Here is a 26,093-nt window from a genome sequence, read left to right as displayed (position 1 = left end):
TTAAAGATGTCCCAACACTCAGTAGAGCAAGTTTTTTTTATTTCATTATCACATGTACAACATAACATTCACCGCATTTACTTCCTCTGTGACTTTCCTTCCCAGTGTGGATTATTAGATCAATATTAATTTCACAACACTTCAGTCTTATGTGGTGAGTGATTATTTAGTTTTCAATATTAAAAGCACTTGTGGTTTAAGAAAATGAGTTTCATCTCAGCCCACAAGTTTTCCATTCTGTCCAGACTTTAAACTTGTTGTATGAAATGGAACAGCAGAGTTAATTCCCTGACATTTACGAATAACTCGGAAAGGTTTGCGTGCATCGTATTGTGCTTCATTTACTTAAACGCTTAAAGAGAGAATAGTATTTCAAAACAGGAAACAACACAACAGAGGGCAAGACGAGCACTGTTAATGCTGGTACCTGCACGGTGATCTTTCCTAATATTATTTTTTCACTTTCATCTCCATGCTCGCTACTTTTCTGTCCTTGTTTCACTTGCTTACCAGCCTGTTTGTGTCCATGACCAATTGTATCCACTTATTTGAGTAAAAGCTTTAAAGAAAAACTGCTTTTGCCACAACAATGACCTCCCCAGATGAGAACACAGCCACAGAGAAAAATAACAAGGAGAGTTTTGCTAAAGATAGACAAACAATTCCGCAAAGAACTCCACAGGGTAGCATAGGTTCTTGTTTTTATCATATTGTCCTTTATGCAGTGCAAAGATCTGACAAGAATTTACCAATAAATTAAGTTCATGTGCAGCCTGGTTTCATGTCCATCAGCACACACAGGTCAGGCAGCTGGTTAGACTCTGGTCCTACATGAGCACGCAGCTTTTGGCCCGGTCCTTTCTATTGGCAGGTGGGTGCTCATGAATCTCAGTCCGGGGCGGCTGCTGGGAAACCCGCTTGAGTCCGCGGCGTGAGCCAGCGCGTTTGAGCTGAGGCCGATTGATACGGGACACAGTTGCAAGGGTGGTGACGTGGAAAACGTCACGGACGCTGTTCTCCGAATACTTTGAGGTGCACTCTGTGTAGGCCACGGCACCGATCTGCCTCGCCAAAGTAGTTCCCTAAAAAAAACACACAGAAAAATACAAAATATGAGGATGTTAATTAAGAGGGCGAATAAACAGTGATGACACAGGTAGCACATCCAGCAGACAATTTGCTAAATAAAAACATTTGAATTGTATCTCTGGCAACGAGACAAATGTAAATACAATATGTACTCTCCCTATTAGCTGCACCAACTCTTGAGAGGAATATCTGCCTCTTAAGCTGTTACTTACTAACTTTGTTCTCTATTTGCCATCTGGCGCGGCGCAGGTAGCGTAAACTCAATTTTTGCCTGCTGCTCATCCTACTGCTGCTGAAAAAAAGCAGGTTGATTAGAAGACTGAGACTGAACCATAACAGTAAATCTGCGGGTAGTAAAACCAAAAGAAAAAAGCTTAAAGACCCTAACATGCTTCACAGAGCGGAGAGGAACAACAGCCGGGTCGTAATGCTTTGTGTGTTGACCACTACAAGCGTCTCTTTTCACATTGCATATAGTCATTGATCCTACAAAAGTTTAGTGAAGCTTTTAAGTTCATTTATCCAGCCGTGTGCTTCAGTTTGTTTGTTGTTCATAAGAGGGTGACTCACCCAGAGAGCTGCTGAGAGCTAGTACTTAGAGCTATGACGAACAAATTGTGTATATCTGTGTGAGCGAGACAGGGGGGCGGGAGGGGGGGGGTGATGCTTCCTGCATTCTTAAATGCCCCTTAAGCCATGTTGAACCTCTGGCACACTGTAGGAAGCCTCGTGACAATCCAACAGAGTCAAAATGTACACTTGTTTTCTGAAAGCCATACAGTAATATGAGTGCAAACAGTGACCTTTGCAACACTCTTTTAAATTCTCTAGAAGTGTATTATTATCACCATTGGTCCGTTCCTTTGCTTATCCTTTTGTGGATATTGGACCCTTGGTCTTGGTCACGTACACTAAACAATCCCCTCTTATTGGAAGCCTTAGCTCTTAGAAGCATGATAGCTAGCTGGGGCCTACAAGCAGCTAAGATCCTCCACACAGCTATGAAATATTCAAGGCCTATCTGAGCATCTGTAAAATTCAAGCGTATAAAGCTCCGCTTATTCCCAGTAGTGGTTATCACCATCTTAAATCTGCACTGGTCCAACTTGTATACGGTGCTTTCGTTTCGTTTACCTGTTCTCCAACAACGGTGCTTGGGCGTATCTTGTAGCTAGAAATAGGGGAAGCCTGGATTTTCTTTTTAACCAATCCTTCTTCAGAACTTATAAATAGCACTTCTCACTATCTCTCGAGCGTCTCACTTTATTTCATTCTTCATCAATTGGATTCATCAACTTCTTTGGCAATGAAACATCGACACTGTGATAATGTGTGTGTGTTCGGCCGTCAGCGGTGGAGATATTCCGTATCGAAGGAGTATCTATATTATAATAATATTCTTCTTTCTATGAAACACATTAAAGGCTCCGTGCTTCCAGAGAGGCTGCGTTATATTTGCATCAATGGAAATATTCCGACATGTCAAGCCTGTATTTTAACGCCTTTAGGCCGATTACAGAGTCACACAGCGAGTGTGTGGTTCATTCTGGTGAATGCACTTCCCCTTGGGATCACATCAGTTGGTCAAGTTGCTGAAATGTAAAGGTCACAGTGTGTGGCTCTTTGCAACGCTGCTCTTTAAACGGGACCCATTAAGTAAAGCTCTGAGGATACATTGTTGAATACAAATCCAGCAATTTTTCAACCTTTGCTCTATTTTCCATCTTTTTCTATTACGTCTGATTATAGTGTCGTCAGCTGTTTGACCACAGAAGTGCTGCGCTCAAATCCTTTTATGTTTTGCCAAAATGAAGGGATCTCTCGTACAATACGGTAAAAGCAAATGGACACACAGCCTCTGTAGTCGCACATCAGGTAACTGAGATAATGTAAAGTCAAAGTTAAAGTCAGTAAACTAAACAAGACATTTGCCTTTGGGATGATTATTTTTAAATGTTCTTTAATTAGGACTAATTAAAGGTTAAAGTGGCCTCACAGTGAGGATTTCAGTCAGAGTGGATGGTAAAGAAAACAAGAGTTTTAAAGTTGATAATCAAAGCTTTCTGTTAATTTGGAGCTAAATCACTTTATCCAGACAAAGTAATCTGAGATCTTAAATAGACCAATTTTGAGGCCATTACTGACGGGAAAATGAGAGCGGTTACCTTTGCTTTGTCAAAAGGTATGAGAAAATATTAATATGTTGACAAAAAGGCTGCCAAGAAGTGTGAATTCACATTTACATGAAAATAGGCTATTTAAATTCATGCATGCCACTGTTCATCGCTCCAAGACACAAACAAAACAATTGTATTATCGCACATCCGGCTGTTTGTCTCTATCTTTGTTCAGCTGCAGCTCTTTTATTCTCCTTGTTTTTCCATATTTATATAAGTTATGATCTGAAACAAATGCCATTCTCTCAATTCCTTTTTTAAAAGTTTTGTTTATGTGTACTAGGGAACTAAGTAATGGCTGATATTTTTCTTGGATGATACTATTAACTTTGTACGGAAATGGTAAATGAAAATCGCTGCAGCGGAAAATGACAAAGGATTGCACATTTAAAACCCTATCTCATTGATATTCCAAATATTATATTGTTAAATGAATGAAATCAATGCCGTTCAGTTCTTCACACGTGCAAAATGACTGTTGCATTGTTGCGCAATGGAGCCGGAGTTAATTCCAAGACAGGTTTAAAATCTGTTTGTTCAAACAAATGAAGGCTCCTCACCTGTTCATGTGTGACGGGAATGAGTCTGTGTTTGGAAAGCTCTCTCATGACGTTGAGGTCCGTCCTCATGTCCAACTTGCAGCCGACCAGCACCACTTTGGCACTGGGACAGAACTCCTGCGTCTCCCCCTGCCACTGTGTATCAAAGGAAAAATACATATGAGTGCACAGGCTCATTATTAATCCGGTTTAAATGAGGGTAATAGATACATTCTCATTTCCATTCCACACTAAACAAGGCAAAATAATACTCTGCGAACCACTTTGGCTAAAATATCTTTACATGTTGTAGCATTAACCCATTTTAACCCATGCTAGTGCCAGGAGTCTAGTACGAGGAGTCTGCTACTAGGAGCAGTGGGCATCAATGGGAGTGAGGGGCGAAGGGGGATGTCCAGTGGCTTGCTCAAGGGCACCACGGCAGGGCAGGAGGTGAACTGGGACCTCTCCAAGTAGCAGTCACACTCAATTATTTAGATTCGAAAGAAAATGATAATCTTTATTAGTGACATGTTTCCGTTTAACCATGTTAATCTTTTAAAAACACAAAACGGTGTAATAATTTTTCAGGTTTGTAATATAGTGGCTCAAAGGAGTATAAATCTGTGTCTTTGTGTCTGAAATGCTGGACCTCATGTACTTTCATCCTGTAACCTGCAGCAAACATATAAAAAAAAAAACAGCCTGAGATCTAAACTTGCAGCGCGTTACATCCTGAAATGGTAATTTGACGTAACAATCTTCAAACATGAAACAGATGAGAAACAAATATGGAAACAATACAACAATACAGATGTTCTGTTATCTCCAACATGAGCTCATGACAGATGCTCATGGTTATAAATTCTGGAAGGAGACAGAGAGACAAACCACCGACATGACTCAAACTATTAAACTCTTTCTCTTTATCGTTTTCTTTCTCTCTGACACTCTTGTCTCCTCACACTATGGCGCAGACAAACACTTTGAGCATTGCTGCTCCATTTGTTCTCCCTTACAAAGAGATCTTTTCTCCCGGATGCCTGTGTCGCTGCTGTTACGGGCTCCAGCGTGTTGTGCAGAGTGTGCTGTTGTCTTTCAATAGGACGCTCTGCCGAACAGTGAGCAACTGGTGAATAGGAGCAATTTAAATGAGTCACAAAGGACCCATGGGAATAGAAGCTTATTTTTTGTGTTAATGTTAATAATTGGTAAGAGTTTTGTTCTGGATAAAGAGCAGAATGCGAGCTGTCTTTTTTTATTAAAGGAATAAGATGGAGGCCGGTTATTTCTGGTTATTTATAACTTCGGCTGACAAGTCATTTCGAAAAGATATTTGCAATCCAGGTAACGGCACTTTCAATATACACATATCAAAGCCACCTGGAAGGACAGAAGCTGTCACTCAGGCCATGTTCTCAGTAATAGTTTTGGTCATTTAGGTGGTTAATGACTTGCGTGGAGTCAACATTTTGTGATTATACACATATTACATGCTGTGTTGATATGTTTAGCTCGGCTAGCGGCGTGGCTCTGTCAATGGCAATTTCAACAATTTAAATTTCTATGACTACAAAATATGCCTGGTTTACGACTAACTAGCAAATAGATAGTGAACAGGACACATAGTGTAAACATTATACCCGATGTTAGCATGTAGCTCAAAGCACCGCTGTGCATAGAGCCACTAGCATCGCTGTAGACTTCTGGTTAAGACTAAGTATATTAAAATATGACCGGGATTCAGTACTCTCTACCACAATAGCATGTTGTACATGGCGGCGCGGTGGAGGCTTTGAAATATCCACCTATATTAAAATATTGGCTCCAGCTCTGGCACCAGGTTCCTAAGCTCAGTAATAAACAGTAACTTGTGCGTATGAGTCCATTGTGCATCGATCCTATCTTGTGCACAAATGTTATTAATGTGCTCTATTCATACTGACTGACTGCGTGCTTCATTCAGCTAAACTGAAACAGCGGTTGGTAGAACATGTGAGTACAATTATAGACCTCTTCATCATCAGCCAGCGAGTTTGTGTGCGTCTGTCGTCATCTGCTATTGTGCGTCTGTTTGTACAGCTTCTGGCCTTCGTATGTACTAGATGCTGGAGTTGGCTTCTCTAATCACATCTTTCATAATCTCCAACATTTCCGTCACAACGTGATTCTACAATCCAAACAGGCAGGAGGGTATAAAGACAGAGAATAGATAGAAAGAAGGAGATGCAGCGATGCTGGCAGGCTGCTAGTCAGAAAGTTATGAAGAAAAGATGAGAAAACGTTTCCAGCTGCAAAGAAAGAGTTCAAGCGTAAAAAAAGAAACAAAGAAAAGGTGATAGACGGCTGGAGACTGGGATAACATCTTGGAGTGGGTAATGCTAGATGAGAAATCTTCTAACATGGGAGCTTTGAAGAGAGATTGGACTGAAGAGAACAAAGGGCATACAAAGGAAAAGGGGAAGTGATAAGGAGTCAAAGGGTATTTTTGTAGCTTAACCATACTGAGAAAACATCGTCCCTCTAAGAGGAAAATTGGAGAGCGCAAGACTTTGTAAAGCAGAAGGCTGTCAAAAATGGAAGAAGGAAAAGTGCTGTGAACTGCAAGGGCGTTATTTGAACATAGAGGCTTGAAATGTCAAAGTAAATGGAAGCAAGACAGGGTGGAACATTGCTATACTTACGCACTTAAATTAGATAGGATAAGAATACGTTTCTTTGATTTGTCTCTAAACTTTGCATCGAGCGACCCATCAACATGTCACTTTGGCATTCTGGGCACGCATTGTGAGATGACTTAATTCACCGCTATTACTAAGGTCATCGAATAAGGTCGAAGTTCAAGTTAGTTGGACCCCCTTGTAGATGTGAGAATTTATCAAACATAAAAGATTTGTGTTTTGTCTCGTGTAGATGATGTCATTGATGAGTGATCGTGCTGACTCCAGGAATGTCTGCAGACTGAAAGGTCAAACGCTCCGACACATTTGAACTCACATACGTTCGTTAGCAGTTAAAATGTAGATTTATCAATATTTAAAATGCTATTAGTTTGCAAAATAATTATTTTCGATATGTATCAAATGAGAATGGGTTAGGGTCTATCGTAGTGATGAACCTACCTATTACCACCTGAACCTGCAGCTCCCCTCGGCTTTACAGAGCTTTGCAGCGAGTTTCAGCTCATTGTTTATATGATATTTATTAGTTTAATAAGCGTAATTGTCAGGCCGCAGCTGCTTTTAGCTAAAAAGCGTCATAAAACCCACATTTGCACCTGCTCAGCACCAAACAGCAGACAAACACAGTTAGTGACTAGCTGCTGAACATAATACAGCATTTGACCCGTAACTCTCTGTACACACGGCATGAGAGTATTAAGATAGACTCCATATATCAGAATCCTTTATCGGCTTATCTAATGCTTGCAGTCCTGATAAGAAACTAAATGTAGCTTTAAAACTGTCTCAACTTTGTTAGAGAGAGAAAATGAAACAGGACACATTTACACTTCTGTTAATGCGACACTGACCTTTTTCAGCACGCTGTCCAGAGTTTCCGGACGGCTGATGTCAAAGCAGATGAGGACGGCGTCTGAATCAGGATACGCTAACGGCCGCACGTTGTCGTAGTAGGTTGAACCTGTAGGCGAAAGAAATACACACGGATATGACCAACGTTTCCAGGTGGATTATATGCAATTGAGTTACTTTACAGAAGAGTTAACTTTCTTTTATCACAAAGTGAGTCATTACAGAGCACCTTTGGCAGTAATAACTATGATTAAATGTAATTACTATGAACTAAGCCACTCAGCAGATGACAATGAGTGGGTGTGATTCATTGCTTTTCGAAACGAACGTCCACAACCCCTGGTCTGTTCTTCTGACAGTCTTGAATAAGGACATGTGACATTGATATAATGAATGGCTCCAACAAAGCGTCACCTGGTATTTCAGAATGGCATGTTTTTTTGCCGGGGGCCCGGACTGAATTGAGCATTGTGACCTGGGCAAGGGGACGCATTCCTATCCAGAAGACAACATTCCCTCTCCATTTCCCTCATTGTCTCCGACACTATGTGCTTTTGTCACCATGCACAGGGCTTTGGCAACTTAACAAAAAATGTGTTTAACAGAAAATTCCCATGGAACCCGACTGTGAGTCGCAGACACACATAAAAACACAATTCATACAAAGTTGTTGTGAAAATAATCCACCTTTGAATTTAAAAGATTAATAAATCCACACTTAACCGTTAGCTTGTTGGTCGTTTCCAATCGTGTGTAGTTTTAATTTTAATTTCCCGCTCAGCATAATCCATTTAAATCGTAAATGCATCACATCACAGACGTCAAAGATGTTCTAACTGCTATTTCACTGTGACTTTAAAATAAAAAATACTGTTTATTACAATCTTACTTTTGTATTTTTAATCACCTTTTTTTTTCTGTTGATGATTTGGAAGTTAAAACAAAGATAGACGCACAAAATAAATCTAACACAGATGTTCATGGCATTGCAAAATTCAGTATACAATATAGAGTTTGGGGGATAATTCTTACACTCGACTGCGTGTTCCCTTTCCAATGAATCTCGTGTTGCATCCAGATTGTAGCGGTAGACGAGTAAAATGTAATCATGACCGATAATATGGACGGCCAAAACCATTTTTCTTAAAGGATTTTTCTTCAAGCTACCAAATAATTTGGTCTTTTAATACCCAACATCAACACACCTGGAGGGCAATAGATGGGTACAGAATGTGTGCCTATAAAAGCTGCTATATTTACCACAATTTGTGTTATGCTCTCAAAATCCTGCCCCAAAGCGAACCACATGTTCGCGCATGTGTCGCTGTGGTCAAAAATGTCAAACTAAAGGCCACAACCATTTTCTCCCTGACTAATTCTTGCTCCTGGGTTTCACACGTACTGTATTCACACACACACACACACACACACACACACACACACACACACACACACACACACACACACACACACACACACACACACACACACACACACACACACACACACACACTATTTCTCATTTCCCTTTTCGTGTTTTAGCTTTTTCGTGCTGCAGATCAAGTCTTAACATAGGGAATGAGGATGATTAATGTAATAAAAAGGCGACAGGACGAGGGAAAGTGTATCCGACAGTGCCCATAAACCACCCATAGGTCTCCGCAGCCTCCGCATCAGTGAACCGACAGCTGTAGCTCAGCATCACACTGTCAGCGCCACCTTGACATCTGACAGCAGCTGTGATCAAAAATAGTTTTAAAAGTTTCAGTCTTAGTCTTCGTATAAAATCCATCTAGAATGTCCAGAAAAGGCGGACATGTTAAGACATTAATGAATGTTACTGAGTGCGTTTGGGGCGATGCTATTTGTCAGGGCCCCGACGGTTAAAAGCTCATCCGTTAAGACTGTGTTTCTGTCTTTGTGTAAAACAACAAGAGACCTTAGTCTCAGCTCACCTGGAGCCACACAAACTGTATTTATGAAAAACTGCTAGCCTAATCTGGCCAATAGGAAGGGACGCTGTGAAAGAAGTCATTTGCGGAGCTGCTTAGTTAGCACTTTTGCAAGTACACCTGGCCCATATGGGCTACAGCTACGCAGAGTAATGCTCAGCTGCCATCAGTAGAACTCGTGCCAACTATTGCTAAATACTCAATACCATCACAAGATATAAGTTAGTTGTTTACAATTTCCACTTTTTAACATTTTAGCTTCCTTTGAATTTAACATATGACTGACAGCCGAATGTCTCCAATGATATTAAGGAAATGTCAAAGATATGTCAAGTCAAGTATCAGCACAAATCTTCTTACAATTCTTAAAAAAAAAAAGGATTATTATCAAAACAAAGTTTGTTTACGATACATGTTCCCATAAAAAAGAAAATTATTCTTTTAATTCTCAAATATCAATATCGGTGTAGGCAATTGGTTTGACTATAATAACAAACATTTAAAGGAGCCCTGCGGAGTTTCTGTTCACATTCAGTGTAAAACTCCACAGGGCTCCTTTAAATTGGTTAAATTAGCAACATATTATTATCATAATTAATATTAAAACAAGGAAGAAATATGTTTACTTGTAAAATTACAATGCAGGCCATTCTTATATATTTTGTTCATAGAAAAAATAACATAAAATAAGTCAACAATGATGTGTTACCTGGTTTGCCATCACTTTGTGTCCTCAGTCTAAAACTTCAGATACAGATAATTAAGTTTCTCTCAAACTTTCCCCCAAGGCAAGAAGGAGTAAAAAAAAAATGAGCATGGCAGAATTCTGAATATCATAACTCCATTATGCTTTAATGAAATTTTAAAAAGGCATTTCACACAACCTACTTCTCCCCTTCTACATTTTGTCAAGCAGAAAGAAATCTATTCTCCATTTTAAAAGCTGGGATGCAGAACAGAGTTAGACAATAACATGAGGGTCAATTAGATCCCAGAGGTTTTCTAATAAACTGATTGACAAGAACTGTCCAGGGTGCTGATCAGGTGTCATACACCTGCTGGTGTGAAACCATGGGATCAGTCTAATGACCAGAAACACCTCCCAGTGTTATCTCATGCAGCAGCGTGGAACCCGCCTCACTTTGTCTTAGCACTCGCCGCCCATCAAGTTTAGCCGATTGCTTTTCTCTGGTGTATTAAGTTAGTCGCTACTCCTTCAGCAGCAGTGGTTGTTTATTGTTCTGCCATGTTCTCTTCTGTTCAGCCTACCTAGCCCTGCCAGAAAAAACAAGCATCAAGCCTCTCCTGAGATTCAAGTCGCCTCCCCACGCTTCAATCTTTATCCTCCTCTCTTCAGTGGTTCCAAAATCATATACAGTACCTTCCACAAGTAACACATTCAGTTGACAGTTGTCAAAGGCTTTGGTTTGTGTCATCAACCATCCCGACAACATACACGAGGTTGTACAAATGTTACGTAAAAGATTAGTTACATACACGTGTTGGAGAAATACGCTTATTTGCTTTCTTTCTGTGAGTGCATGTTAAAGCTAATCAATATTTTCATCTTAACAATGGATCACATTTCCACTTGTATGTGAAAGAGGTCGGTCACACTGTTGAACTCACAGAGAAGTACCACCCAGCGCTGCAGTTTACGTCCCCTCTGCAGTATTTTATTGTCTTTTACCGCTTTGGTTTTCTGGCCTGAAACTTTAGTGTTTTGGTTCACCACACCACACATCAGCATTTTCAGCCACAGCAAGCAACTGTTCCCAATAAACCCACTTCACATTACCTGCTCAGCACCAATCGGCAGACAGGAAATGTTAGTGACTAGCTGGTGAACATAGTGGAGCATTTAGCAGGTAAAGAGTTGGACGTTCCCTCAGTAGTTGTGGAAATAAAGCTAAAAACAAGAGTGAATATTGGACATACACCAAGTGGCCAGAAACACGACTCTAGATAATAACTAATGTTACTCTGCATGTGTTGGATGTGTAAATAGGTAACTGTTACAACAACTTAATAAGGTCATTCATGCTTGTAAATGAAGTTAGCTGTGCTATTCCTCATATAACTGGTATAAGCAGAATCTTGGAAAATGGTAATGCTTACTCGACACACACACACACACACACACACACACACACACACACACACACACACACACACACACACACACACACACACACACACACACACACACACACACACACACATCAACCCTCAAGGTTCCATGATGTCAACTAATCCATGTTAAGCACTCAAGCTGCAGCTAATGTGTATTGATCTGTGAGCTTTTTTGACCCTCACTGGGACCTGTAGTATGATGCCTCTCACGGGAAGATTTCTGCTGAAGCACAAAGAAACTTTAGCCCATCTGTCTCCGTCTGAAACCCTCCGATCAAAAAAGGCACACAGCCACTGGATTACTGAATGTAGTGAACAATCTCAAAGGACAATGAGTATCATTTGAAGCCTTTACAGCTCCACCGATCATACAGAATTAAATATTTGTATGTAACAGATCGCAAACAGGTATCTATTTAAGTTTCGCTTAAAAAGGAGGCCAACAAAAATTCAAATGAGTTGCGTGGCTGCTGTGTAATGTTTGGCACAGTGACGAACAACAGTTTTTTAAACAGCAACCCCCGCTGCGACTCCACATGGGGTTGTCATGCTTTTGAGGTTGGATCCTTACAAAAAGCTTTTGAGGGATATTTCTCTTGGAGAAGTCGGTCCTCCCTAAAAGGCTAATGTAATGTCTGAATGATATGTTTTAGCAAAGCTACAACAAGTTTCTCACAGTAATTACGTATAGTAGGGACAATTTAATGACATGCTTTGAAGACTTAAATGCCCAGAAACTGGTACCTAATCTACTTTAATGACATGACACTGGGCTTTGTTACAGGAGTGGACACAGTTCTATATCCTGTTCCTGGTCACTAACATATGATCCCTTAAGTGAGATCCTTTCATTTCGTCATTTGATGTCAATTGACGCGCACAGTGCACACGGAATATATCATACAGACAAAAGAAGGAGTCAAGTAGGTAGGATGGTCCGATCCAGGGAATTCAAATGTGATGAAATTGATGCTTTTCTGGGGATAAGGGCTGCAACTATAGATTACAGAACTAGAGAATGAACCATGTGTGTGTCTCTTCATGACCGGACGATACATTTAAATTACGTTCTTCATAGTTTTCCGTAAATATATTTTCTGAATCCTATAATTACACTGAGAATAGCTACGACAACCAAATACATCTAAGTAGACATTCATAAAAATCAGATTAGAAGTCGAGAATATTTAACTGTTTATACTATAATTAACAAACTTAAAAAAATAAAAAGATTAAAATAATAAATAAATAAATAATAATAATAATAATAATAATAATAATAATAATAATAAATAAATAATAATAAATAAATAAATAAATAAAAGACATTATCCATACTGAATAAACTGTGTAAAATGCAGCGAAAGCGTCCCAAATTCATAAATCACTAACAAATCCTGTACTGTATATATACACAACCATTCCAACTTTTCATTGTCTGCACACTGGAAAATGTGTTTTTTAAACATAGCAAATATACATAAATCATCACAATATGTACAATACAAAGGAAAATAATTATTCAAATGCAGGTGAGAGGTAGAATCCGCAAATACATTTCCAAAGTCTATAAATGTAGCGTTGACTATGTAAATAGAAACGGGTGATCCCATTATTTTCATACTCATTAAACCTTTTAGTGACACATGATTGTTTGTGTGGAAGCGTCTGCATTTGTTATGTTCCTCCACTCATTTATTCAGGTTTCTAATTTAATTTGTCACCCGTCTGTATATTCCAGACTGCAAGTTCAGCTCAGAGGAGCAGAAGGTTTTTATGAAACAAAGTTTCTTGATGAGCAACCTTTAATGAGCCCCACTGGGCAGGTTTCTTAATTATGAAATGAAAATAATCTATTCTGTTAAATATGCTAAATCTTGTTAGTTTTTTTTTTTATGCTCCGAAGATAGTTCCTTTTTCTCATTTTGTCTGAATTTGTAAAACTCATTATTAAACATCCACTGTTGTATTTTTGGACTAACCAAAAGAAATACATCTCTCTGGTTAGTCAAGCTTAAAGCTGTAACGTGACTGATAAGAGACCATCGCACTAAGCGTTGCATCTTTCAGCGTTCACGGCTCATCGTGACTCAGAAGGAACACAAACACACCTTGAGATATTTGCACAGAAAATCATTATTAATCCTCTCTTGTGATAGTTTTGAGTGCCAACTTCCATTACGGCACTGTAATGATCGTTAATATTAAAATCATGTTTGTCTCAGTCATGCCCTTGTGAAGAAATGCTGCCTTTTTGGGGTTTTTATCCAAGTCTGAACTCCTGAAATACATCCAGAGAGGGAACAGCATTAACATGTTATGCTATTGATTGATGCATTCTTCCTCCATTACCAGAAGAAATATATATAATGCCTCCCACAGAGATTAAGAATTACTGCTACACACTCCTGCTGTTTGACTGGTGAGGACAATACGCCTGTCTGGTAAATAAGAGAAGAGAAATCAGCCTGTACGTTCCGATGATTATAATACGGTAATAGAGTCCACTCAGTAGACACACGCGCACTCAGCGATGATAATCCCTCAGCGTTTATGCATAAACACCTAGAGCCACCCTGCAGAGCCGACACTTTGCTTCCCTTCCCCTGTACAGAATCACATTCAAATGTCACATCATTTTTGAAATGGAGGTGTTATGCCTGATAGATTTTTCTCCATTCTCTCATTTTGTTTGCAATGTGATTAAAACAAGCCATCCATTGAGGCAGACACAGCAGATCAAATAATGGATTTCTGTTTCAATCGTTGACTTAATGTTCTTTTTGTTGCATTTATTTGAGGTAAGTGAGTTAGTGTCTTGATGTTTCTTCTCAGGAGTGAAGCCTACAGTTAAAAAGGCACACTTTTTTGTACACAGTTCACTAGTTATGGAGAGTACTACTCTAGCCTGTGAAAATAGTTGTACAATTTCTTCTGTGGATCTGGAGGAGCCTTGTCAAGTCTGAAAACAACAACAACCTGAACGTCATCCAGGTTATTCTTGCATGGGCATGGAGAGAAGTTAAAGACGCCTTTCAGGCAGGGAGGGTACCAGAAAGATACTCGGTTGTAATGTGGGATCCAGTGTGTTCGGAGTCTGTTTTTAGTTTTCAGTCTGAATTCCTTCACTTTGACTTTTGTTTCGGTCTCTTGTGAGTCCCCAAACGTTATTGAAGTGCAGTGCTAAATCATTGAAATACTCCTTTAATAACAGGAAAATTACATATTGATGAAACAATCTGTATTTGTCGGGTGCAGAAATTCATTCTTTAGCTTGGATTATATCGCAGTTACACAAAATCTTTGAGTTTTCAACCTTTTCTCACGGTTCTGCATCACAGAATGGCATTTGCTTAGTTGTGATGGAGATGGCACAATTGTAATCACGTGGGCCTGCAGCAAGTGTGGAACATGGAGACTGAGAGATGTAGTTAAAAGCTCCTTGAAGAGCCAGAAAGTGATCATTTATATACAGAAGTGACCACATGTGAGTTTGACTGTTTGGTTTTAAATGACTTAGGCATTAACATAGGGTGAATTATATAGATTAATGCAGTATTTAATGTGAAAGATATCATTGGAACAGCTACATGACCCTACAGGAGATTATTATTTCTGTCACGTTTATCCTCTTTTATAATAAAAAGATATAACATGCTAGTAGTACTTTTTACTATGTGATTATTGTACGTGAAACTGTCGCACTTAATGTGAAATATAAATCATCAATTTAACAACAGCGTGCTCACAGAACTCAAGAGGATAAAGTGCCTAATTCAACTCAAAGTTTGATTTAACTTCATGGTGAAATGAAGCATTTTAGCTGTACATAATTCATGCATTCATCTATGTGGAGTATGCTGTGCTTGTTGTCATGCACACTACTGCTTGAATACCTAACAATGGTCTGAAAAGCAGCGTGGAGGAATGAGTGACGCTGGTGCTTCCAGTCGTATCAAGAGGCAAAACAGTCTTTGCACAATGTGCTCGTCTGCAGTGTGACAACAGATTTAGATTTTTCGTACAACACACATGCTGCATATGTGTTTTTTATATATGGTGGACTGAAATCTCTGATGAAGACAATCTTGATTTAATATTCACTAGACCGGTAATGAAATGTGTCAACTGAAAGTGTTGTCATCAGCCAGAGCGATCAGGTTCTGTCTAATGAGGTTACTCGAGTCAAGTCAAGTTTTTTTACACAATACCAGGCTGAACTTCAGTGAAAGATTCGTTGCGATGTTCTTGCATGTTTCTTATTCAGTTAGCACAGAGGGAGCGCGCCGCCAGTGAGCAGAGTGTTGCCCGAAATTAGCAGTAATCCTGCGGGATTCCTTCAAATGAATGACAGAGGGACATCTGGGCACAGCCCCTTCACATTGAACCTCCCAGCTCCTGTTGTGATTGTATATGCTGTCTGAGCAGCCTTATGTTGTTGTGTGCAGCCCTGATTCTGAGGGGTTTAAACCCAGAGAACACATAAACCTCTGATTCATGTATCTTGTTTATTTTGTCCGGCTGCTCTGACACATCACCTGCTGGATAGGAGCATCCGAGGCTATACAGCAGATAGAAAAGAAAAGAAAGAACTCTATTATATTATTATTAAATCTACATCTTACAAACTGCACATGTGTATTACATACATTTATGATCTTTAACTTGAGTTAAGTTAATTATTATGGTTCACATCAGTTTAAATCAAAGTGTGATCACTTTTAATTAATGTTTTGTAAGTTGTACTGAGACGTCCCCAACCGAATTAAAGTTGAGGATAGAAGTTGGTCAAGCTTCATGCACCGTTTCAGATAATCTTCTTGTAAAGTAACACTCCATGTCCTGGCTGTGACGTGGCTTAGTTTTCTATTTCTAGTAGAAATGAAAGTATCTCACAATGCAGGAGAAATAAGGTCACCAGCATCCAGCCGTGCCAGTAATGGCTGAGGTGTTGGGGGTTGAATGCAGTGGTCATAGCTACGTCTTGCATTATAGATAGGGGATAGAGAGGGTCCAAAGTGGAAGGATAGACCCCTTGAGTGCCCCTCTGTGTGTGCTTTTGTGTCTAAACAAAGTGCACTACAAAATCTAATTACTTCTTTCCAGTCACATAACGTAACAATCGAGCCTTTATGGTTTTAAACCACTCTCTAAAACATGACAAATGAATCCTCGATGTATCCCTATAGCCTGATAACATTTAAAAAATGCCTGTGTCTGTTGTCTTAGTATATTTAACTATAACAAATATTTTTATTTCAGTGAATATGGTCAAGTCGACATCCATTTCAATCTCTTGTGAGAGCTGTCGCTAACTGGGGGATCGTTTTGGCAAACGTGAGGGGTCTTGTTTGTTTTCCTGTCTAACTCGTTCTATTCCCTTCAGAACAACTGACTGTTGCACATTTGTTGAAACAAAGATTTGATGAGATGAAATGATATGTTTCTTAAAAACTAAAATAACTTAGAAAACACTGTTTCTTTATGGATAACTGACTAAGAGTAAATAGACTTTCTATCAATGCAGATTCTGCTCTTCAGCTTAATTCTACTGGACACAATGAACTGTCGGTACGGATACTGACATTTATAATTAACAACGAGGAAGAGCTACGGTTACTGACATATAGAATATAAGCTGTGATATAGGAAGGAGGATAATGGACATTGAAAACCCCCCTAACCCCCTACTCACCGACTCCAAATGTGTGTTACTGTATCTGTATTGTGTGTGATAAATATTTAAAGATGTCTATATATTATGTTTTGTGGTACATGTCAGGGTTGGTCGCTTATCGTCAAAACATAAGGTGAATGGAGGACACAAAACATCGCCTCTGTGTCAAAACAAAAGCTTAAAATCCCTTTTTTAGAACATGGAAGACGAATGAAGTTTAAATAACTGAATAAGTTTAAAACACACGTTGCAGGGTTCGCACATCTGAAAAACTTTTCACAGGTTCTGAATCAACAAATCACACAAAGGCAAGAACCAGACAAAAGATCTGCAAACGGTTTTAAAAGTTCCCAGCTATTTTAATTGCACAACATTTCCATCGAACAGAGACCTTGTCAGGCATTGTCAGATAAATTGAGATCGCTGGGAGCTTTTAATAAGTCTTCATGTTGTTTAAAAACTCCTGTTTGCATGTTCATCCAGACTTGCTGTCTCTCTAAGACAGACTGCTCAGTTACACATGCACCAGTGGCCCAGAGACAAACCCGGTGTCCCGTGGGAAGGAAGAGCGGAGATGCATCTAGGCCATTGATTTTCAATGTACCCTTGGTCTTCTAATGGGAAGAATAGAACAAGACTAGGATGACTGGTGCTATGAAAACCTCCTGACACTCATTTAGTCCAGCGCGTTTTCTCCTATGACACTGAGCACTTAAAACTCAGCGCTCCACTTTAACACTATATCCTTCTGTCTCTTCACTGTCTCTATTTATATAGTTTACCACTCCTCTAATCTCTCAGAGCACTTACTCATACGCTTACTCACACAGACATACGCACCCCTGCTCATGTTTAGTAGAAATAACCAACAGCACTTGGACTCATAAAACCCCAGTTCCCCCGCTATCTGCACTTCTATCCAAAAAAGCCTCTGAAACGCTTCAACACATCAAGCTATTTCCAATCCTGTCATGGAGCCAGGTGCCACTCACACACAGATGCTCGCTCAGAGCATATCTGGGTAGTGCTTTCAAGGAGCCAACATGTAATTGGGGTCATAAAAAGATGCTCATGAATGAATGATGGATTGTTAAGGCAATCTCAGCCACACACTCCGTCAGATGGATGGATGGATGGATGGCTGCAACAGGGTCTTTAAAGTGCCAGCGATGTTTGCACAGCATGTGACAAAATGAGCAGTGTGTGTATAGTGAGTGCAAGCAAAAGCATCCTTGTGTGTTTAAAAACGGACATGCTCTCATTGACTTGTCAAGCCCTCAAGGAAGTATCACAGAAGATTCAGGTTTCATGCTTCTGAACAGGAAGCCGCCGGGAGCGCAGAGTTCAAGGCAGCAAACCTCAAAACGTCGTTCCTTCCGTTCCTCACCTAAATGAAGGTGTGACACTGCAGGTTCAGCCGGTTGATCTGTCGACTATTAGTCACTTTCACACGCTCAGCTGTGAAACTTGTATGTTTTGGAGGCTTGTGTTTTTACGGCAAACGTGTCCTGCAGGCAACAACAGCTACTTGTTTCTCCTCCGTACAGTACAGGTCAAACAAGTTTAACATTATTACACAACATATAATTACCTCGGATTCTAGAAATGTGATTTTTGGGCATAATTAGCGCCAGACAATTAATAAGAAATATAAAAGGTCACCCCTGGAGTCTGTATATTAATCTAATGCGTGACCTTTTTAAGAGTCACATTGGCAAATTGGTTGATAATTGACCAGATGCTTGTGGAATTACACTCAATGTAAATCCTTTTTTGTCACAGCCCAGATTAGAGTGAGTCATCTGTGGTATCTGAACTGGCAGGACACACCGAGCTAAGGATGGAGGCAGGGTTGGATTTTTCTGAGGAAATGAGAAAAAGATTTAGTGAGAAGTGGAGGAGAGACATAAAGACAGATAGAGAAAGACGGACAAAGAAAACGCAAGGTAAGCTAATCAAGTGCAAGAGTGCAGAGAGGCCAGTGCCCCAATACAGTGGGACTTTTGACCTTGGCTTGTTGGAAACAGAGAGAAGAAGAAACTGGCGATGGGGTTGGCGGCCAAAGCTACGAAGAATTAATGGAATTAAAGAGAAGAAGAGGAAAAAGTGCAGAGAAGGGCAGATCAATTCATGGAAACTGTGTTATTGCACATCAGGTCGGCTGTGATCACATTTTAAGTTCAGTCTTGTTTTTCATTTCGTTTCTAGACCAAAAGAACTCCCTCGACACATCTGCTGTGTCATCATAATCAGCATTGCTTGCAAATCAAGACTAATTTGTTTTTCTGTTTTATTTTCATTTGAGCTAATAATTACCTTTTGATGACTCCACAAGGCGCATTGCACATTAAAATATTGCAGAAGCTTCTAACAAAAGGAGAATTTGACTTATTACTTCAGTAATTTGTTATGAGCAGAAATAATTTGGTTCATTTTGAGGTGTTTCCCAACAGGCTTTCCATTTACACATAAAATACACATTTTCTTTCAGCACAGAACAGTACAAAAGGGAAACTACAAAGTAAAGGAGAGGCGGTTTCTGTTTAATTTACAGAAAGAACTCGCCTGGTTCAAGACCTCTAAATCACCACCAACATCTTCGATTTATTTTCAATGATTGAAAAACAACCCTATCAGAGCTTTGTAGGTGGGATTAAGAACGAGGACATTATCTTCTTGTGCCAGAGCCACACGGCAGAACGCATGGAAGAGATGGATGTAGCTGTACAGGTTTCTGTACGCCAACTCACAGAATTAACTCTTAAATCAAACTCTTAAAATGGTGCTCGCAACTACAGCTTCCATGTCGACAGAACGTGATAAAAAGGCAGGATGGATATGTTACTCGCTGCTGGGAAAAATCTCCCAAACAAAATTGGCTAACATGAACCATGTATGTGCAGTATTAAGAGATCTGGATAGAATACCGCCACTCAGCTTTGCTGCCAATTTGTTCCAACTAAACCTTTTTACCTAAAGGGTTAACCCTAACCCTAACCCTAACCCTTACCTTTTTATCTAAAATCTATTATGATATTTAAAATCATGAAGGTTTTATATCTGAAAAACCCATAGTCAAAAAACATGACATCATCCCTGTGTAAAGTCTGTGGGCCGAGTGGGAACATGCAGACAGGGTCAGGGAGAAAGACACGAGCAGAAGCAAACAAGGAAGCGAGAAAACCTTCTTTGGGTTATGCGCTAGGCGAGCAATTTTCATTGGAGTGAACGGGCGTCCTTGCTACTGATTGGTTTGGGAAACCTCCCAAACTGAATTGGCTAACATGAACACTTTGTTCGACTGAAACATGAAGTGAAACAAAAAGGGCAATTCAGTCTGATTATCAGGCCTGGGCAGAGTGTCATTTGAAGGCTGGCAACTAGCCTAGGACCCCAAGCCCTCAGGGGGGGGGGGCAGGAAGCAATTAAGTATTTTATTATTTGCAAGTGAGTTCACTAAAGTTGTATGCACCATTAAAGCACAACATAAACTATTAGAGGCTTTAAGGTGACACCTGCGTTAATACCTCGTAGGACTCGTCTCGAAGAAGGGAGTTAAAAATCTAGTTTTAAGGCCTTTATTCTTTGAATTTATTTTGTGTTTACATGCTGATTCTTCTTAATTAATTTGATTAAATTACCATGATTACTGCTGCAATACTAATTGCTTTTAATATATATGCAATGCATGCAGAGTGAGAGAAATAGAGGGTTCAACTGGTGCCATCACCTCAGCTCAATTTTATTATTCTGCCCCTGTAGCATTTCAACCTCTCGTAACGTCGGAAGAATCAAAAGATCAAAAGCTCCAGAACAGCTTTCAAATGGACCTTGAGCTGAGGCTCGTTTGTCATCGGCTGTTTCCAAGGGCCGAGAACGCACTTTGAATTTCATCTTGATCGTTGTGACTTTTAATCTTTCCTCAGCGTCACATGCAACCCATCGTGAAAAACAGAAAAGTGTCGGGATGAAGATGGCAGAACGATTGAGAGAAGAATGAAGGCTTACAGAGAAGTTCACAGAGTAGACCGAGGGAGGAAATGAGTTTGGCAGAAACACAAAAAAAAAAAAATAGAAACAGAGTTTAACCTACGAGGCAGGGAGTCTGAAAGTGAGCGTGTTAGGATGTAGAGTAAAGAGGCAGGAGTTTGAAGAGGCGGTGGGTGGTGTAGCGAGATGAAGAATGAAGGAGACAGGGGGCAAGTGTTTGACCACACAGCGAGTGCCTGTTTAATTAAACCCACTGTTTGTTTCTGCACTATGAGCAGAGCCGCTCGGAGGCTCGTTCTGGCACCTTGCCTAACACTTTCTCACTCTCACAACAACACTCCTTATCTTCATATCTTCCCTTCTCTAATCTGTTCCCCACGCAGGAGCTCTGGCCGCTATATCTTAACATCTGTGATGATGTTTGTGTTCTTTTATCATCTGTATTTACGCCTGTTGGTGCTCTGAAGCCGATACAACTAATCTATTGCATGACAACAAACAAATGTGATACTCAATTGGTACCACTTTGCCGCCTAAATGAGTCCAAAACTCTCAGTTAAATTAATTGAATTATATACGTCTGAAACTTTACGCTGAATGCAGCCTGTCTCTGTTATTGAATCAAACCGTTATGATACTTATTTTCTGTAATGCTTGTTCGATGTCTGAGTTTCAGCCACGGCCTCTCTCCCAATGATTCGGCTCTCCTCCTGTCATTCAACACACACACACACACACACACACACACACACACACACATACACACACACACACACACACACACCAAGTGACTGTAATCCCTCTATTCAGTGATTAGTAAGAAGAGGCAGGTACCAGGGGGAGTTGTGGTAATACTGATGTAGGTGCCGAATGCACCTGTCTCCTGAGACAGACCCAGAATAGCCCGCCGGGACGCTGCAAGACATCACACACATCTCCTCTCAGAGCTGGATGAAGCCAGCTCAGGTCAGACATGGATCATCTGCCATAATTTAGATCATTTAAAGTTTGTTTTTTGACAGAAGTCCAATTATTTATAAGTAAAAAATAAACTAGCTAGCTGTTTCTCCTTGTTACAAATGTTCCAGCTAATCAGCTGCTGCCTGTAACTTCATGTTTGTACAGTATGAGAGTGGTATCAGTTTTCTAATCGGACTCAGCAAGAAGGTGAATATGCGTATTTTCAAAATGATGACCATTAAGGTAATTTCTTCTTACCTTTATCTCCACAACTTTCAGTACAATTTAGCATATTTTATAAGTTATAGCAAATGGTTAAATAAACACTAATAAATCAGTTATTATTATATCCGCCAGGGGATGTGGGGAGATCATGCGTGTGTGTGTGTGTGTGTGTGTGTGTGTGTGTGTGTGTGTGTGTGTGTGTGTGTGTGTGTGTTTGGTCGTGTGTGTCTGTGTGTGTCTGTCCGTCCACAGGTAATCTTGCATACCACTGGACCCATCTGCCTGAAATGTTTTGTGCTCATTTTTGACTGTATGCTAAAGCATTTCTCTTGGTTGCAGTGATTCACAATTTTTGAAAAACCTATTTTATTGTCTGTTTTATACCGTCATTGACTGCTGACGCCTCACTCCTCTTAACCAGCTGGTAGAGGCCGCAGGTGATCAACAGCTGCTTTAGTAGCAAAAAGCATTTCTGGCAATCTGCTACGCTAAAAGCAAACTTTACGTAGTGTGTTGTGTGTGGCCATATTTTGACCTTTGTCGTGGCTCAGAAACTCTCATCCATAGAAAGGTTTGGCAGAATCTGCAGATTATTTCCATACATGATATGTTATGATCCACTAAAGTTAGGCACAATACAATGCAATCCCTGTTTTTGTTATCTTCGCTGGCATCTTGACTGAAAGGGAGCCTGGAGGGACAATTCAATGATATTCAACTCTTCTTGGTTTTGGAGGAGAGGCACATCTGGCTGAGAGCTGAACTCCACTGAGTGCACTTTTCTAGTCATTTTATAAATGAGTGAATTAGCCGTTAATAAATTCAGTATTTGGGCTGCCAGGTTGTAAAAAGAAATCTCTCTGGCTGGTGTGTATCCTCCCATAAAAGTATTTCTTATTAAAAAGTAATTCCAGTTTTCACAGTAGCACACACTGTCCTAAAAATATTGTTTTGTTTAATTTAATTACGGCGACGGTTTACGAAAGCTTTGGTGAGAAAATACCTTTTATCTTATTCATACAGGTACACACATTCACACCTATGAGAACTATGTCCACTATGTTCAGCCTGTATTGCATTCAAGAAGATTCCTTTGATATGACATAATAATTGAATGGCACATGATGCACACGAGAAGATGAATTGAAATATTGTGTGGAAGGGAGTAAATTACCGTTTAAGCATTCCTTTAGTGTAATTGTTATCCATCACACTGCTCATTGTGTGTGTGTGTGTGTGTGTGTGTGTGTGTGTGTGTGTGTGTGTGTGTGTGTGTGTGTGTGTGTGTGTGTGTGTGTGTGTGTGAAACAACCAGCAATTTCAGAGGGCGTTGTTCAAACACAGTGGCCTCACCCACTGCAAACTAACAGGCACCACCAGCCTCAGCAGCTGCAGCTCTTAATCTCCAGCTCGTCTAGCAGGTTTTTCTGTATGTCTGCCTGGGTTAGGGTTAATGGAACGTCTGTCTGCGGCTGTGTGAGAACAAGTTTTGGGATGTTGTTATGTTAAGTAGAAATTAAATGCACCAAAGGGCTGAAGGCTGACGGAGAGAGAAAGAAAAATACTAACTTTGTGATGCTAAACATCAACATTATTACATCAGCTCTCGCATATTAAGAGCTAACTTGTAACGGCTGCCCAAAACCCATATCAGCACTACGAGTAGACAAACTCTGCCGTCAACATTTGTCAAAATCCACTTGATCACCTTGGAAAACCTGCCACGTCCTATGGGTTTGATCATGACGCCAAATTGTACCTGTAATAAAGTCATGTATGCAGCCAGTTTTACAGCATTCATAAGTGATGATTATGCTGTGACAGCTACTTGGAGCAGGCATGTGTTGAATGACAAGTTGTTTATCCTTTCACACAGCTGATATAACTCTAAAGTGTCTGTTCAAAACCAACTACAAGTGTCAGATTAACTCAAAAGGTGGTGAAGTTATATAAACACTCTATGAAATGATGTGTCTGCTAATGGTGAGGCTACATTGAATTAGTTAAAAACATACAAGAGTGTCATTCAGTACTCCCAATAGATTATTCTGACACACTCTCAGTGGCCACTAATGTTTTTGGCCCAGAGCCCGGATGCTGTTGAACGCTCCGAGGAGTCAGCTGCTTTCCAATCTGGAGCACACAAAACTTCTTCACGGGCCGATGATGCGACGCACCTCTCGTCACATTGGCGTCATAATCTTGCCACACAAAGGGGTGAAACCCAATCTAATCTTACCTGATGTGTCCCACATGTTGAGCTCGATCCTCTGTTTCTCGATCTCGAAGCTGGCTGTGTAATTCTCGAACACGGTGGGAACATAATTCTGAAATGAGACACGCGTGGCTAAAATTAGATGAAAGCTCAGAGGGGTGTTGTGGAATTTAATTTAAATCAAGATAATGTACGCTAGATGAGAAAACATAATTATTTCAGTCAACTGGAGTGCAGATGAACATCAGAGGCATGAGATAGTGTGTGTGTGTGTGTGTGTGTGTGTGTGTGTGTGTGTGTGTGTGTGTGTGTCAATTCTGACCTTTGACATTCACCCAAATTCAGAAATTCTAAAAATTCATACTGAATCATTGTTTTCAATACAATAATCTGCCAATTCATTATATATATATTGTTGTTAATGTAGTGTCTTCATAATACTGTAAGTATTTTTAGGCAAAACCACAACGCAGATTTAATTAATAAAATGAGATGTTTTTATTTATCTTTTCAAAATCTCATTTGATATTGTCCAACTGCTCATTTAACAATATTAGCTGCTAAATATTTAAACTTTAAGTGTTGAATCCTTTATTGTACCTGATGATCTTTAAGATAAACTACTTTTCTGAATTGTTTTATCTTGATAAATGTCATTAGACATTTAGAGTTTTTAGACCCACTTGAAAACATAAGTATTGTACATTTAATTCTTCGCATGTCTCACACATCTAGAAAGATAGGTGTGTGTTCAGTTTGTTGAGTAGAGGCAGTTGAGCTCACTGGTTGTTGCTGTGGTCAAACCAGTGATGTTTCAGTATTTACAGACCAGACTGCTCCTGCACCGACTGACGCGCGCGATGCGCAAAAGCGCACAGGAGCCCATGGCACGAGTCTAAAGTCTAAAAATGTCTTTATTTAATTAGTTTTTACATTAATATTACGCAAAGATCAAGCAAAATGATATTATATAGACGTAACCTGTCTGAAGAAATCCCCTTTGGGCATGGACGCATCGAATTTACATTTCCAATAAGAAAAGAGAAAACCCACATTATAATAAATAAATATGAATATAATAATAATATGAATCGTGTGTGTGATCAGTAAGTTCCCATAATGTAGACGATATCAGCAGGTTTTTAAGTTTTACTGAAAATGTAAGGCTGGATGGATACTTCGTCGCGGGGGACTTTACTTATGTGTTTATCTTTATGAAATACTGTCTCTTACCTCCGGGTACGAGTCTTTGGCAAAAACGTGGAGGAGAGTCGTCTTTCCACACTCCGTATCGCCCACCACCACAATCTTACAGCGAAGTAATCCCTTATTTCCCTCCATCGTGCACCGAGTTTCACTGAGTGCTTCTGTTTCGCTGCCTACTTGTCATTTAGCTCCGAACTAGTTGAATATCGAAGAGCAGCTATTGGTGTTGAAACTATTTTCTGCCGAGGAAGAAGAAGAAGAAGAAGAAGAAGTCACTTCAGATCCAAAAACTTCAGCAGCGCAGTGAATCAGGTGTAGTTTCGGCTGCATGCTCTGCGCAATGCTGCGCTCCTCTGCTCCACGGGTGAAGTGAGGCACACTGACAACAACTGTCAAG

At 39.9% G+C, this 26,093-nt stretch overlaps 1 protein-coding gene across 1 annotated transcript; it reads right to left on the bottom strand.

The window, feature by feature from the left end:
* Positions 1–25: 25 nt before the first annotated feature.
* Positions 26–26,065, bottom strand: LOC115025009 (rho-related GTP-binding protein RhoN-like). Its single transcript, XM_029456968.1, has 5 exons — positions 25,724–26,065; positions 24,515–24,602; positions 7,338–7,447; positions 3,827–3,961; positions 26–1,082 (listed from the first exon to the last, which is right to left on the bottom strand). Exons 1-5 carry the CDS (start codon positions 25,829–25,831, stop codon positions 828–830), a joined length of 696 nt encoding a protein of 231 aa, XP_029312828.1. The 5' UTR covers positions 25,832–26,065; the 3' UTR covers positions 26–827.
* Positions 26,066–26,093: the final 28 nt, after the last annotated feature.

Source organism: Cottoperca gobio, chromosome 19 (assembly GCF_900634415.1).
Source record: "Cottoperca gobio chromosome 19, fCotGob3.1, whole genome shotgun sequence".
NCBI lineage: Eukaryota > Metazoa > Chordata > Actinopteri > Perciformes > Bovichtidae > Cottoperca > Cottoperca gobio.
Note: the sequence above shows the minus strand (reverse complement) of the source record. Positions and strands in the feature narration are given on the sequence as shown.

Excerpts from the sequence above, each read along its gene's own strand:
- LOC115025009 (XM_029456968.1), bottom strand. The coding sequence starts at position 25,831 with ATGGAGGGAAATAAGGGATTACTTCGCTGTAAGATTGTGGTGGTGGGC. Across the intron at positions 7,448-24,514 it reads CAACATGTGGGACACATCAG|GTTCAACCTACTACGACAAC; the intron begins GTAAGATTAGAT and ends TTTCGCCTACAG. Across the intron at positions 3,962-7,337 it reads TGGACAGCGTGCTGAAAAAG|TGGCAGGGGGAGACGCAGGA; the intron begins GTCAGTGTCGCA and ends TTTGATACACAG.